At 42.7% G+C, this 15033-nt stretch overlaps 1 protein-coding gene across 1 annotated transcript; it reads left to right on the forward strand.

Annotated features, from left to right (window-relative positions):
* The first annotated feature begins 8443 nt into the window (after window positions 1-8443).
* Window positions 8444-12077, forward strand: LOC134340484 (interferon alpha-21-like). The gene is made up of 5 exons (XM_063037795.1): window positions 8444-8569; window positions 9345-9428; window positions 10050-10289; window positions 10394-10474; window positions 12015-12077. The coding sequence occupies exons 1-5, from the start codon at window positions 8444-8446 to the stop codon at window positions 12075-12077; spliced, it is 594 nt and encodes a 197-aa protein (XP_062893865.1).
* The last annotated feature ends 2956 nt before the right edge of the window (window positions 12078-15033 follow it).

Below are 15033 nucleotides of genomic sequence, written 5' to 3' on the forward strand. Positions count from 1 at the left end.
CCAGCACTTTATAGGGTATCAGCTTTCGTGATAAGAATGTCTCCCGGCAGTCCTAAATGACTTACACCATGTGCTGTTATTGTGACCTATCATTAGCGAATCCCCCAACCCCTACCACACGCCCTGTCAGAACTTTGTACGTTGTATATGCAGCGAATGAGTATGGGAGCAGTTTGTCAATTTAACAGAAATACAATTAAAACCATTCCATAACCACTTAAAATATTAAAGTATTGTGACACTCTGGGGGGGGGGGGAGGCTTGTTCGACAGCCCGCCCCTGTATTTCTAATGACCAGTACTGTTCATTGTTCTTGCGTTAAAATACTTTTGTGGGATTATGGTGGGAAGTTCTAGTTTATTTATTGTTACATTTTAGCTTGGGTTATACAGTTATTTGCTTGTGTATTTGTGGGTCACCCTGACTGTAACCGGGGTGTATGATGATCACCTCCCCCGTCTGTATGAGACTGGTTGGGTTCACTCTCCGGGTCATGGTGCCCGGTATGTTTTGTGTTTATCACAATAAAACGGTTGTTGAGTTAATGAGCTTCCTCATCTGTCATTATGGACCAAATGTTCGCCACAGTATTATGATGGAATTGTATTTTTTACGCAAGTAGAATAAGAAAATTGAGGGCTTCTTTTTACACAAAGGCAGTTGTTTGGAGCGCGCTATCTACGTGTCATTTGTTAAACTTCAAAAACTTTTAAAAATCATAAAAATTGCACATTTATGCAGACTGAAACTGAAAGGTTTGAAATGAACACAGCTGGGAATGAAATTAAAAGATTTCCGCAAAAAAAAAATCAGTAGGAATCAAAATTGTTTTTCGTAACGTCAATGACTCTGGAACTAGGCGAAGACATGACGTGGTCTTGGGAGACAGGACTAGGCGAGGTTACAGGACAGAACGAGAGACTCCTGGGCAAGACGAGGGAACTCCAGTAGAGGACGAAGCACATGGACAGGGCAAGGCATATGGACAGGACGAGAACATGAAGCCTTGACTTGGTACTCAGGAACAGCAGAGCCTTGGACTTGGGAGGACAGGAACCTTGGAACCTTGGACTTGGGACGACAGGAACGCAGAACACGGAGTCTTGGTCTTGGGGAGGACAGGGACACAGAACCTTGGCCTAGAACATGGGAACACAGAGCCTAGGACTTGAGAGACAGGAACACAGGGACACGGAACACAGAGCCAGGACCCCTCCTTGGGAACAGGACTTGGGGCCGGGGCTCTACACAGAATGCTGAACACCACAAGACGGTTCCCAACACTAGGTAGCGGCAAACGGCCGGACCTACCTAGCGAAGGCATGGACACAGAGACAGTTCCAACACTAGGTAGCAGCAAACGGCCAGACCTACCTAGCGCAGGTGTGGACACAAAGACGACTCCCAATGCTAGGTAGCGGCAAATGGCCAGACCTACCTAGCGAAGGCGTGGACACAGACATAGTTCCAAACAACGAAAGATGGTTCCTATCTAGACACAGCAAGACTCCGGTCTTGCTCCAGCGGTAGAACTTGACGGCAAGAATAGGCGAGGTTGCAGGCAAGTCTTCAGGCAAAGGTTGCAGGGCAAGACTTTAGGAGGAAGGAGCAGTGAAGGGATTCAGACAGGGGGTTTTGATGGGAACAATCCAGCCTCAGGGTAACAGCAAAGATGGCCTGGCTTACCCAATAGAGGCAAGGACAGGAAAGGACAGATTCAACTGCAGGGTAATGGTGAAGGCAACCTGACTTACCCCACAGAGGCGAGGACAGGATACTGACAAGACAAACCAGCAACCACACTCAAACCCAGAGCCACTTACATTCCCAGCCCCAAGACAAGCTTCAAGTTCCTATGATTAAGCCCGTCTGAAACAAGGGACAGCTGGAAGACCCTGAGTCCGGAGTCCACGGACCGGACCATGAAGTGGAATGCAGACTTCACGGACTGGACCATGACAGGCAGATGGCGTTTAATACAGTCAAGTGTGAGGTATTGCACTTTGGAAGGACAAACCAAGGTAGAACATACAAGGTAAATGGTAGGGCACTGAGGAGTGCAGTAGAATAGAGGGATCTGGGAATACAGATACAAAATTCCCTAAAAGTGTCATCGCTGGTAGATAGGGTCATAAAGAGAGCTTTTGGTACATTGGCCTTTAAAAATCAAAGTATTGAGTATAAGAGTTGGAATGTTATGGTGAGGTTGTAGAAGGCATTGGTGAGGCTGAATTTGGAGTATTGTATGCAGTTTTGGTCACCAAATTACAGGAAGGATATTAATAAGGTTGAAAGAATGCAGAGAAGGTTTACAAGGATGTTGTCGGGACTTGAGAAACTGAGTTACAGAGAAAGGTTGAATAGGTTAGGACTTTAATCCCTTGAGCATAGAAGAATGAGGGGAGATTTGATAGAGGTATATAAAATTATAATGAGTATAGATAGAGTGAATACAAGCAGGCTTTTTTCACTCAGGCAAGGGGAGAAAAAAACCAGAGGACATGGGTTAAGGGTGAGGGGGGAAAAGTTTAAAGGGAACATTGGGGGGGGCTTCTTCACACAGAGAGTGGTGGGAGTGTGGAATGAGCTGCCAGATGAAGTGGTAAATACGGGCTCACTTTTAACATTTAAGAAAAACTTGGACAGGTACATAGATGAGAGATGTATGGAGGGATATGGTCCAGGTGCAGGTCAGTGGGACTAGGCAGAAAAATGGTTCGGCACAGCCAAGAAGGGCCAAAAGGCCTGTTTCTGTGCTGTAATGTTCTATGGTTCTATGGTTCTATGGATAATCCCGTATACATCCTAACATGCATACTTCTCTCCGAGTAAGATCAATGGTTGTGTAACCCTATTTGTTGTGTTCTTTATATTCATATGTACTGTGGGTTACTAATAAAGAACCATCTTCTGGAAGAAATAGAACTTTTATTTAACAATGACCACAACGTGTTTACAATACCATGTTTCTCGGTCTTTCTATCAATCCTGTACATGCTCAGAACTCTCTCCAATCACGTGCTTACACGTCATATCACCACAGCTTCCTTTCCTTATATAAAAAGAAAAACAATTAGCAACATTGACTGGAGGAAATGCATCATTTAACATGTCCCTATCAGTCTTTCTGGGGGTTTATGAACACGAGTAGACCTTCTAAGTGGTTCACACAGCTCTTGTGTTTCATTGTTACTTCCATGTTTTGTCTGGTCTGCATCAGTTAACTGAAACTCTGAAGCTGGCTCTTTCTTGAGGTCTTTATGATTTCTTCTTAGGACTGCTCCTTCTTCTGTTTGGAACATGTATGATCTGGGTTGTACTTCTTCAAGTACTGTAGCTTTCTGTGTCCATGTGTTCATTTTGTCTTGTATCCTCACCTCATCTCCTTGGTGCAGTTCAGGTAATAGATGAGAACATCCATCAAAGTATGTTTTCTGCTTTGCTTTGTGTTCATCTTTCCATCTTTGCACTTGTTCACCTCCCTCTGTTCTCAGAAGGCTCTCATCTATTGGCAGATTGGATCTCAAACGGTGTCCCATCAAGAGCTGAGCAGGTGAAAATCAAAGGGTCTCAGCCTGAAACGTCGACTGTACCTCTTCCTAGAGATGCTGCCTGGCCTGCTGCGTTCACCAGCAACTTTTATGTGTGTTGCTTGAATTTCCAGCATCTGCAGATTTCATCGTGTTTGTGTCTTAAAACCACATTACCCTTTGATCATTTGATGCCTTGTGTCAAACTCGCATTAAAACAGCATCAGGTGACATCTTGTCCACCTCAGAAACACCATGGTGCCTTCATTATAGGAAAACAAATATGAGCCAGGTATCACAATCCTTAAGATCTTGTAGGTTTCATTTAAAACAGCTCCCTCAGCTAATCCTATAATTTTTTCATCAGTGTCTATGTCGATCCTGAAATTTATTTTCTTGTAACCTCTTCAATAATGTATGACTTTATTTTACCGATTTCGGCTCATTCTTTATATTTGAGGTATCATGGAAAAACAATGATCTTATACAGTATATTTCATTTGATCAGTAAAATATTGTCAAAATGGCGCTCAGTAGATTTCCTTAAGGATTGGTGAAAGCAAAAGGTTGGAGATGTTTAATCGTCATTCCAGAGGACCCTGCGTAATTTAAATATTGATTGTTTCTCTTTTTCAGGGATTCAGTGCCTGCCTCTTGGAACTAATCTGCCCTGAGACTCATGCGTATTTTCTAAGGTTTCCTTGCAATATGGCAAAAATCAGCGAAAGAAGATGATGATTTTACAAATATATATTGGAAGAGTTTTATGATTGGTTACTTGAATATTTTATACTATTCTTTTAAATGTATATTTTTGAATATTTTGTCATCAGAAGGACATAGGAAAGCAGGAGCAGGATTGGGAAATCAGAGGTGCAAAGGGATTTATGAGTCCTATTCATGATTCTCTAAAGGTTAACTTGCAAGATGTGTCAGTGGCAAGGAAGGCAAATGCATTCATTTTGAGATGACTAGAATATAAGAGTAGGGATATGATGCTGAGGCCTTATAATGCATTGGTAAGACTGCACTTGGGGCATTGTGAGCAGTTTTGGGTCCCTTATCTAAGAAACAATCCTTTGGCATTGGAGAAGATACAGAGGGGGTTCACAAGCATTTGATGACTCTGGGTCTGTACTCACTGGAGTTTCAAAGAATGAAGGGGGATCTCATGGAAACCTATTGAATATTGAAAGGCCTAGATGGAATGGATGTGGAGAACATGTTTCCTATAATGGGGGAGTCTAGGACAAGAGCGCACAACCTCAGAATAGAGGGACATCCATTTAGGACAGAGATTAGGAGGAATTTCTTTAGCCAGAGCATAGTGAATCTGTGAAATGCATTGCCACAGGCTGCTGTGAAGGCCAAGTCATTCGGTATATTTAAAGTAGAGGTTAATAGGTTCCTGATTAGTAAGGGCGTCAAAGGCTAGGGAAGAAGGCAGGAGAGTGGGGTTGAGAGGGATGATAGATCAGCCATGATTGAACGTTGGAGTAGACTCAATGGACCAAATGGCCTAATGGGGCTCCTATATCTTATGGTCTTAGGGACCACTGGTCTCTTAAGTCTGTCTTGCCAATCAATTTGATCATAGCTGATCAATGCTGAGCTCAACTCTTCTTCTGTACTAGATCCCCTTAACTCCCTATTCATCAATATGTCAAATATTTATGTATCTATTGCCACTTTATATACTTCTAATTGTTGGACCTCCGCTACTCTTGGGTGCAGGGAATTCCAGAGATTCACTGGCCTTTTGGAGAAAAGATTTCTAGGCACTTCCATTTTAAATTATCTGTCCATTACTTCCTCACTGTATTCTTTTACTTGCAAAGCTCCCACTAATGAATATGTCTTAACATTTATCCTTTCAAGATACCTTAGGATGTCATACGGTATTATGGTTGGATAAAGCCACTCCTCAGTCTTCTGAACTCTAAGGAATACTTACCCAAACTACTTAGCCTCTCTTGATAGGGCAAATCAAGAATTAGGAATTAGACTGGCAGATCTCATTTGGACTGCCTACAATGCCATGTATTTAGATAAGTGAAACAAAATTGTCCAGGCCTGGCCAACTCAAGACTTTGTAAGCTCAGAAGCCCCATAGTTTCAAAGGCAGATGAACCCACATGATCAGCACGCCATCAGCATCTTAAACATTACTTTCCTCCACCACCAGTTCACATTCAGTGCAATGCATAACATCTACAAAATGTTCAGCAATTGTTCATCCAGGCTAATCTGACAGCATCTTGTAAATTACTATTTCTACCATCAAGGAGAAAACTCCTTCAGGTGCATGGCAAAACCACAATTTACAAATTTCCCTCCAAGTTGCAAAGCATTCTGCCCAGAAAATGTTACAATGCCCTTCATTGTTCTGGGTTTAAACTCCATGTCTGATACATTGTTGCTGTACTCCCATCAGAAGGAATGCAAGAGAGTCTGAGAGGGTGGATACTGGGGAAAAAGATCTGGTGTTTATTTTGCTGGCTCTTGAGACCATCTTGCAGTTCTACCACAGTGGAGCAGGACCACTACAATGGGAACCAAGAAAGCATCAGAATTGTTGTGGACCTTTTGAATGTTGTTGTCTAGTGCCTGGGCCAGTCTAGAAACACCCTGCAATAATTGCCCGGAGGGTGTGGAGACTTCATTGCAGCACGCTGAATGCTGCGTAGCTTAGCCATACAAAGACAGGATATCAGTGCTATATCCTCTTTTGCAAGACCAACTGCATTGAACTTGACCCACAAATGAATAAATTGGTGAATTGCTTTATTTTTGTCACATTTACTGAGGTACAGTGAAAAGCTTTCTTTTGTATGCCATCCATACAGATTATTTCATCGCATCAGTGCACTGAAGATTTCTGCATTTTCTGTTCTTGTGGTCATTGTATATTGCACTGATTAACGCCTCTTTCCACCACTACTTTGAATTTGTTACCCTGGTTACTAATGTCTCTGTTACAGAAGGAAGATCTTATCTATCAACTGCATCAAGGTACCTCAAAGTTGTGCACTGCATTCCAGGTGTGGCCTACTCAAAACCTTGTACATCTTGATCACAACTGCAGTCAAATTTCTTATCATCTTCCTTATATCAAGAGATACAACTCACAGAGTTATCCAAACTTCCCTGTTAACTAAATTTCTGGACTCTTAACATCATCCAGTTAACTTCTTCCACTCTGCTTCTAATCCACCCCTCCTGCAATGTAGCAATCAAAAAATAAGCACAGTATGTGTGAAGAGAAGCATTATGGAAAGTTAAACCAGGGCAGGGCTTACATAGTATCCAACAGGGCTTGCTGACTGATGTAGAACAGAAAGACCTAGGGTACTCGTGCATATTTCCTGAAAATGGCAACAGAGGTAAGCAAAATGATGAAGATGGTACACAACATGCTTGCGTTCATTGGATGGGGCACCAATTAAAGCAGCTGGGACATTATGGTGCAGTTGTATAGTTTATGCAATTGTATATGCTATTGTTGTATAGGGTGTTGGTGAGACGGCACCTGGAATACTGTGTACAACCCTGGTTGGCATACTATAGCAATGGTATGATTAAGCAAGAGGTGATACAGCAGAGATTCAATAGGTTGTGGCCAGGATGGGAGGCAATGAGTTATGGGAAAGTGACCGGATAGGCTGGGACTGTTCCCCCTGGAACAAAGGAGGCTGAGGGGTGGCGTTATAGAAATTTATAAATTTGTGAGGAGTGTAGACAAGGTAACTGGGCACAATCTTTTCCCTAGTGTAGGGGAGTCTAAAACTTAGAGGGCATAGGTTTACTGGGAGAGGGAAAAAATTAAAGAATGAAGAAGCAAGTTTTTCACACAGATGGTGATCAGTATATGGAAGAGTTGCCCAAGGAAGTGGTAAGATGAAGGCAGATTTATGGATAGGAAGGATTTAGAGATATGGGCTAAATGCAGTCAAGTGGGTCGAGTGCAGGGGTTCCCAGCCTACCATTAAGTAATGGATCTGTGGACCCCCACGTTGGGAACCTCTGGTCTAGTGTAAGAAGGTAGTTTGACCAGCATGGTGACGTTGGGCTGAAGGGCCTGTTTGCATCTATAGCTATGACTCTACTTGGTCTGATTAATGAATAATCATGCAGTTCCCGGATAATTTTATTGCCTTTATATTTCATGAAGTCAGCTTCAACAGTGGCTGGATGAACATGAACTTGGTGAAGGACGCCCTCCAGTCCACTGGAAACGCGCTGAGCTTCCCGTGTAAGGCGTGTCCAGCTCTGAATGTTGCCTACAGTCTGGCAGTCTCCAAGATCCAGGACTATGCCTAGAGAGATCAACGCCTCCATGGGAAGGACCACGGTGCTTGCAGCCATTCTGTGTTTGTAACGATGGGTAGGATCAATGCAATCACATTCCACCCAGTGAGATTTCGGAATTGTAAGGTGATTATGGATTGTGTTGCTGTCTTAAAGTGAAATCAACGATCAACAGTGTCAGAATACCCGAAGGAATTTCCTTCTGATCATAGCGCCATGATTTCGTTTAAAGACATTAAAAATACATAAAATGTAATTTTACAAATTGTTTTGTGAAACCCAGCATCTAAAAAAACGTGCTGCATGTTGGGAATAAATTATCTTCGTCGTTGGCGACAATATTTTCCTTGAGTTATGCAGAAAGTGAAAGCTTTCAATGCACCCTACTTGGAAATATTCCCTCAAAATATTGCGGTTAGAAGCAAAGTAGATTGGTTTTGGAACGTCAAAGGAATATCCTGATGTACACCTTTAAATGGGTACATGAACTCGTGGAGGTCCAAGAGCAAAGTAGTTCAGCTCGGGAGGGTATTGCATTCCGACCTGAAGACCAATCGAGAAGCTGCTCAGATTTTCTTAGCCGCCTTTCCCTGCATCGCTTGAGAATGTTTCTGCCGAACGCCTGGAGACGCTTCATTTTCCTCGTTTTGTTACCGGGGGTCCTGGCTCAGATGTGTCGGGATCAGCTGGCATACAATAATCAACACATTCTCCTTGTACTGAAAGAAATGGTGAGTGTATATAGCAATATTGGCGTGCATAAACCGATGTGTTGATTCCCCGGTAAATCGGGTCATAGTTTTGCCAAGATTTTAATGAGACTTACTGCGAAATTGCAATAACCGATCGCCTATGTAATTGAGACTGTAAGCCTGAAGAGACCAAAATATGAAAACAAAACGTATAAAACTGTTGGAAACAGACTGCTGAGAACACGCAGCAGGTCGATAGCATCTGTGGCGATAGAAATTGAGCTAAAGTTCCATCTCTCTCATAGCTGAGAAAGTTTTCTAATGAAACAATTTCTATGTTGCAGAGAAAGGGGTGAGGCCGGTGCGATAAAAAAATGGAGGGTGGGGGCTGGAGTGAAGCCGGTTCAGGAAGTGTCGGGAGGATGAGTAAAAGGAAATCGAAGAATGCAAATAATTCCTGGTAATTCTAGAGATGAGTTGAATTCGATATCGAGTGCTAAATGTTCTAATGTACCGTGGGAGTAAACAAGTTTCGGTGGAAGAGAGGGGGAGAGGGGCGTCAGTTAACTCTATATAATTCTTGTCGACTGAACCGAAGTTTCAGTAGAGCGGTCACTCTAACCATGTTTCGTATCTCTAGTGTAGAAGAGACCACACCGTGTGTACAACATGAAGAAAATTAAATTTCCAATGTACAATGCTGCTTCAGGGCGATGAGAATCTGGGGCTCTTTTGGCAGGGTTTGTGGGGAAGGTGGTGGGCTTATTTTAAATGGTCTGTTAACTAAGCCGCAGCCAAATCTTTGCTGTTGCAGGGACGACCACTGACATGGCAGTGCTCACTTGAAAAACAATCGCTGGGCGCTGAGAGCGTGAATGTGTCCAAACTCGTGGATAGGGTGAGTGTGCACTTTGCGCTTTACGGTTGTTCCATGCAGCAATATTTTTTGGAAAGCATATCTTAAACTCATTTTAAAAGCAAATGTTATTTTTTAAGATACGAACACGTTATTTTAATCCTATTCGCAAGGCCACAAAACCGCTGATCAAATAAATGCATAATTGACAGTCTGAGTTACCCCACCAGGAATGTGCTAAGGGCCTTTAGATGCCAACGTCGACGTGCAGACAAGATTTTAAAGGCACATTTTGCAAACGTGCTTAATCTATTGATGACTATTTGATGTTGAGTTAAGGGTAGCGTGGCGCTGTTACAGCTCGGGGCATTGGAGTTCGGGGTTCAGTTCTGGCGTCCCCTGAAAGGAGTCACTGTGCGTCCTCCCCGGGGAATACGTGGATTTTCCCCGGATGTTCCGGTTTCCTCCCAACTTCCAAAGACCCGCCTGGTAGGCTAATTGGTCATTGTAAATTGTCCCGTGATAGTGTTAGGGTTAGATCGGGGTTGTTGATGGTTACTGGGGTGACACAGCTCGAAGAGCCTGTTCCGTCCTGTATCTGTAAATAAATAAATAAAATACAAACTCTTTCCGCCCAATTGTCACTCTGTGTATTTTGTATAGGGCGAGGAATGGATAAGTGTTGTCTCTGAAATGTTGCGTCAGATGAGCAAGATCTACAACCTGAGCCTGGATTCCGTCACGTGGCCCCAGCAAAAGGTGGAAACGTTCAGAGTTCTCCTTGATGGGCAGCTCAGAGAGCTGGGACTGTGCGCCAGGAAGCGCGGCTCACGGTCTCGTCCAAGGAGAAGGGCCGCAATTAAAAAATACTTCAGTGAACTCACCAAATTTCTTAAACGAAAGGTGCGAACGTTGATCTATTTTTATTACCTATGGACTCGCTTGGAATGATTTCACCCAATCTAAATCTGTTCATTCTCTAATGCATATTCATGATGTTTTTCCAGGGATTCAGTGCCTGCGCCTGGGAAATAACCCGCACAGAGACGCGGGCGTATTTTCAGCAGTTTCCTCGCATAATGGCAGAAGTCAGCGAGAGAAGATGAAGATATTGCACATATATACTTAAGGAAGTTTGTAATTATTTATTTACAACTTAGTTCGATGGGAAATATATTTTATAATAATATGTTAAGATATATTTAAGTATTCATTTTGATTTGTGGATATTTTCTGGAAGTTTTGTCAAAAATAAATATTGTAGAATTTGAGAGAGTATGTATTCAAAACAGCTTTGTTCAAATTGAAGAGAGATAATAAATATTTTTCCACTAAACAAGATCTGAAACTGTTATTTTTAGAAAACTTCGTGTCTTGTGTCCATTTGTGAGTGATGAACTGAACAGATTCCTGGCTACTGACCCATAATCGCAAAGTGGGATTCTCTGGATTTCCGTTCCAAATACCCATGCCCTTCTACACCCTCCACTCACCTAGCACCTAACACCGGTTTGATCCATTGTTTTTCGTTACCTTTGTCAAATTGTGCTTGGTGATGTTCCTGTTTAAAACCTAAACACGGGAGGTTGCAGAAACCTGAATAGAAGTGTTCAAAATTACAAAGAGTTCTGACAAGGGATGTATTTTAGATTATTTTCTGTCAACTGGATTAACAACCGAGGTTTGAAAGTTAAACTATAAAAAAAGTAAGAACAGGATTGGACTCTGTGGCCCTAGTACAGCTATCCATTGCCGTCATGTTGATCCTCCGTCTCAATACCTCTTCCCTGTTCTCTCCCCACATTCATTGATGCCTATTTCATCTGGAAATCTTTACCCCATCGTAAATGTATTCAGCCACTTGTGGACCAACAACTTAAAGGGTATCGAATGCAGTCCCTGGGTGATAAAACCTCACGTTCCCTCTATCCTAAACGACATACTCTATGCCCTGGCGTTGCAACCTATCTTTACTACTGTGACAACTCCCCCAACTCGGAGAAACATCGTCCCGGGCACCTCGTTTTCTCCGCCTGTCAGAATTTTGTATGTTGTATGTACAGCAAGTGAATATGGGAAAAGATCGGCAATTTAACGTCACTGGAATTAAAAATCTTCAATAAGCACTAAAACTATTACAACATTTGAAAGAATTTTTATTTTGTACGAAAGAAAACAAGAGCAGGATTTTCTTTACAGAAAGGCAGTTGTTTAAAGCGCATTCCCTGATCACATTCTGTCGAATATTTATTTCAAAGGTATTTTAAATCATAAAAGTTGCAAATGCACATAGACTGAAAGTGAAAGGTTTGAAATGAACACAACTGGGAAGAAAATTAAAGATTCTTTCCGAAAAAACCGATTGGAATCGTTTCTTCCCCCCGTAACATCAAAGGGAAACGCCCTGTCAAGCATAAATCTTTCCGAGGAAGAACAATGGTTGCCTAACCCCGCGCATTACCTGCTCGCTGACAGTTAGAGACTGTTGTGTTCCCACTTTCTGTTTTCAGAAATAACAGAGTGAATATTAAAGCAATATGTGTTTCTGGAAGCTCTGATATTACAATCCGCACTCCTCCTTGGCGAGGTGTCGGAGCCGGTTGTTGACTCACGTTCTCTTACCTGCAGGCGGCGAAGCCTCCTTCACGAGAACGAAAGGGTAGCGTCGAAGCTTGTCTGGCGCAGGTTTAACGCAAAGCACGGTTTAAAACCCCTTTAACCAGCACATAGACTTCAGACCACATTTTGTTCACTCCCAGCATTTGGGGTGTGTTGCTCTAGATTTCCAGCATCTGCAGAGTCTCTTGTGTTTATCTATTTTCCTGTACCCTCTTTAATACTGTATGACTTCATATCTACCATCTCTGCTCGTTCACGGGTTCAATGCTCGCTGGTGCCTCTAAGGAGTTTGTACATTCTCCCATTGACCGCATAGGCTTCTTCCAGCTGCCATGTTCTCCTTTCACGATGCAAAGACCTACGACTTTGTAGGCTAATTGATCCATAAGACCATAAGACATAGGAGCAGAATTAGGCCATTCAGCCCATCCAGTCTGCTCCGCCATTCCATCATGGCTGATCCTAGATCCCACAACCCCATACACCTGCCTTGCCACCATATCCTTTGATGGACTGGCCGATCAGGAAACGCTCTACTTCTGCTTTAAATATACGCAAGGATTTGGCCTCCACCGCAGTCTGTGGCAGAGCATTCCACAGATTCATTACTCTCTGACTATAAAAAGTAATCCTCCTTACCTCTGTTCTAAAGGGTCGCCCCTCAGTTTTGAGGCTGTGCCCTCTAGTTCTGGATACCCCACCATAGGAAACATCCTCTCCACATTCACTCTATCTAGTCCTTTCAACATTCGGTAAGTTTCAATGAGATCCCCACACATTCCTCTAAATTCCAGTGAGTACAGGCCAAAGCTGCCAAACGCTTCTCATATGCTTCATTCCCGGAATTATCCTCGTGAACCTCCTCTAGACTCTCTCCAACGATAACACCTGCTTTCTGAGATACGGGGCCCAAAACTATTGACAATACTCCAAGTGCGGTCTGACTAGTGTCTTATAAAGGCTCAGCATTATCTCCTTGCTTTTATATTCTGTTCCCCTGCGAAGATAACTTTCCAAGTGCAGGAGATTTAATGTTTCGTTTCAATCTTGAACGTGCATATTTTAAATAAGTAGTTCTTCAATTTATAAAGTTATATGCATTTTCTACATAATAAGCAGTACTGCATTACTGCATCTTGGGTAAGAGTGACCATAATATGGTTGAATTCTTCATTAAGATGGAGAGTGATATAGTTAATTCGGAAACAAAGGTTCTGAACTTAAAGAAGGGTCACTTTGAAGGTATGAGACGTGAATTAGCTAAGATAGACTGGCAAATGATACTTACAGGGTTGACGGTGGATATGCAAGGCAAGCATTGAAAGATCGCATGGATGAACTACAACAATTGTTCATCCCAGTTTGGCAAAAGAATAAACCAGGGAAGGTAGTGCACCCGTGGCTGACAAGGGAAATTAGGGATAGTATCAATTCCAAAGAAGAAACATACAAATTAGCCAGAGAAAGTGGCTCACCTGAGGACTGGGAGAAATTCAGAGTTCAGCAGAGGAGGACAAAGGGCTTAATTAGGAAAGGGAAAAAAGATTATGAGAGAAAGCTGGCAGGGAACAGAAAAACTGACTGTAAAAGCTTTTATAGATATGTGAAAAGAAAAAACGATTGGTTAAGACAAATGTAGGTCCCTTACAGTCAGAAACAGGTGAATTGATCATGGGGAACAAGGACATGGCAGACAAATTGAATAGCTACTTTGGTTCTGTCTTCACTAAGGAGGACATAAATAACCTTCTGGAAATAGTAGGGGTCCGACGGTCTAGATAGATGGAGGAACTGAGGGAAATACATGTTAGTAGGGAAGTGGTGTAGGTAAATTGAAGGGATTGAAGGCAGCTAAACCCCAGGGTCAGATGGTCTGCATCCCAGAGTGCTTAAGGAAGTAGCCCAAGAAATAGTGGATGCATTAGTGATAATTTTTCAAAACCCTTTAGATTCTGGATTAGTTCCTGAGCATTGGAAGGTGGCTAATGTAACCCCACTTTTTAAAAAAGGAGGGAGAGAGAAACCAGGTAATTATAGACCAGTTAGCCTGACATCGGTGGTGGGGAAACTGCTAGAGTCAGTTATCAAAAATGTGATAACAGTGCATTTGGAAAGCGGTGAATGTCAGCATGGATTTATGAAAGCAAGATCGTGTCTGACGAATCTCAGAATTTTTTGAGGATGTAACTAGTAGAGTGGATAGGGGAGAACCAGTGGATGTGGTATATTTGGATTTTCAAAAGGCTTTTGACAAGGTCCCACACAGGAGATTAGTGTGCAAACTTAAAGCACACGGTATTGGGGGTAAGGTATTGATGTGGATAGAGAATTGGTTGGCAGACAGGAAGCAAAGAGTGGGAATAAACGGGACCTTTTCAGAATGGCAGGCAGTGACTAGTGGGGTACCACAAGGCTCAGTGCTGGGACCCCAGTTGTTTACAATATATATTAATGACTTGGATGAGGGAATTAAATGCAGCATCTCCAAGTTTGCAGATGACAGGAAGCTGGGTGGCAGTGTTAGCTGTGAGGAGGATGCTAAGAGGATGCAGGGTGACTTGGATAGGTTAGGTGAGTGGGCAAATTCATGGCAGATGCAATTTAATGTGGATAAATGTGAGGTTATCCACTTTGGTGGCAAATACAGGAAAACAGATTATTATCTGAATGGTGGCCGATTAGGAAAAGGGGAGGTGCAACGAGACCTGGGTGTCATTGTACACCAGTCATTGAAAGTGGGCATGCAGGTACAGCAGGCAGTGAAAAAGGCTAATGGTATGCTGGCATTCATAGCAAGAGGATTCGAGTACAGGAGCAGGGAGGTACTACTGCAGTTGTACAAGGCCTTGGTGAGACCACACCTAGAGTATTGTGTGCAGTTTTGGTCCCCTAATCTGAGGAAAGACATCCTTGCCATAGAGGGAGTACGAAGAAGGTTCACCAGATTGATTCCTGGGATGGCAGGACTTTCATAGGATGAAAGACTGGATCGGCTAGGCTTATACTCTCTGGAATTTAGAAGATTGAG

The sequence above is a fragment of the Mobula hypostoma genome, chromosome X1 (genome assembly GCF_963921235.1).
Source record: "Mobula hypostoma chromosome X1, sMobHyp1.1, whole genome shotgun sequence".
NCBI lineage: Eukaryota > Metazoa > Chordata > Chondrichthyes > Myliobatiformes > Myliobatidae > Mobula > Mobula hypostoma.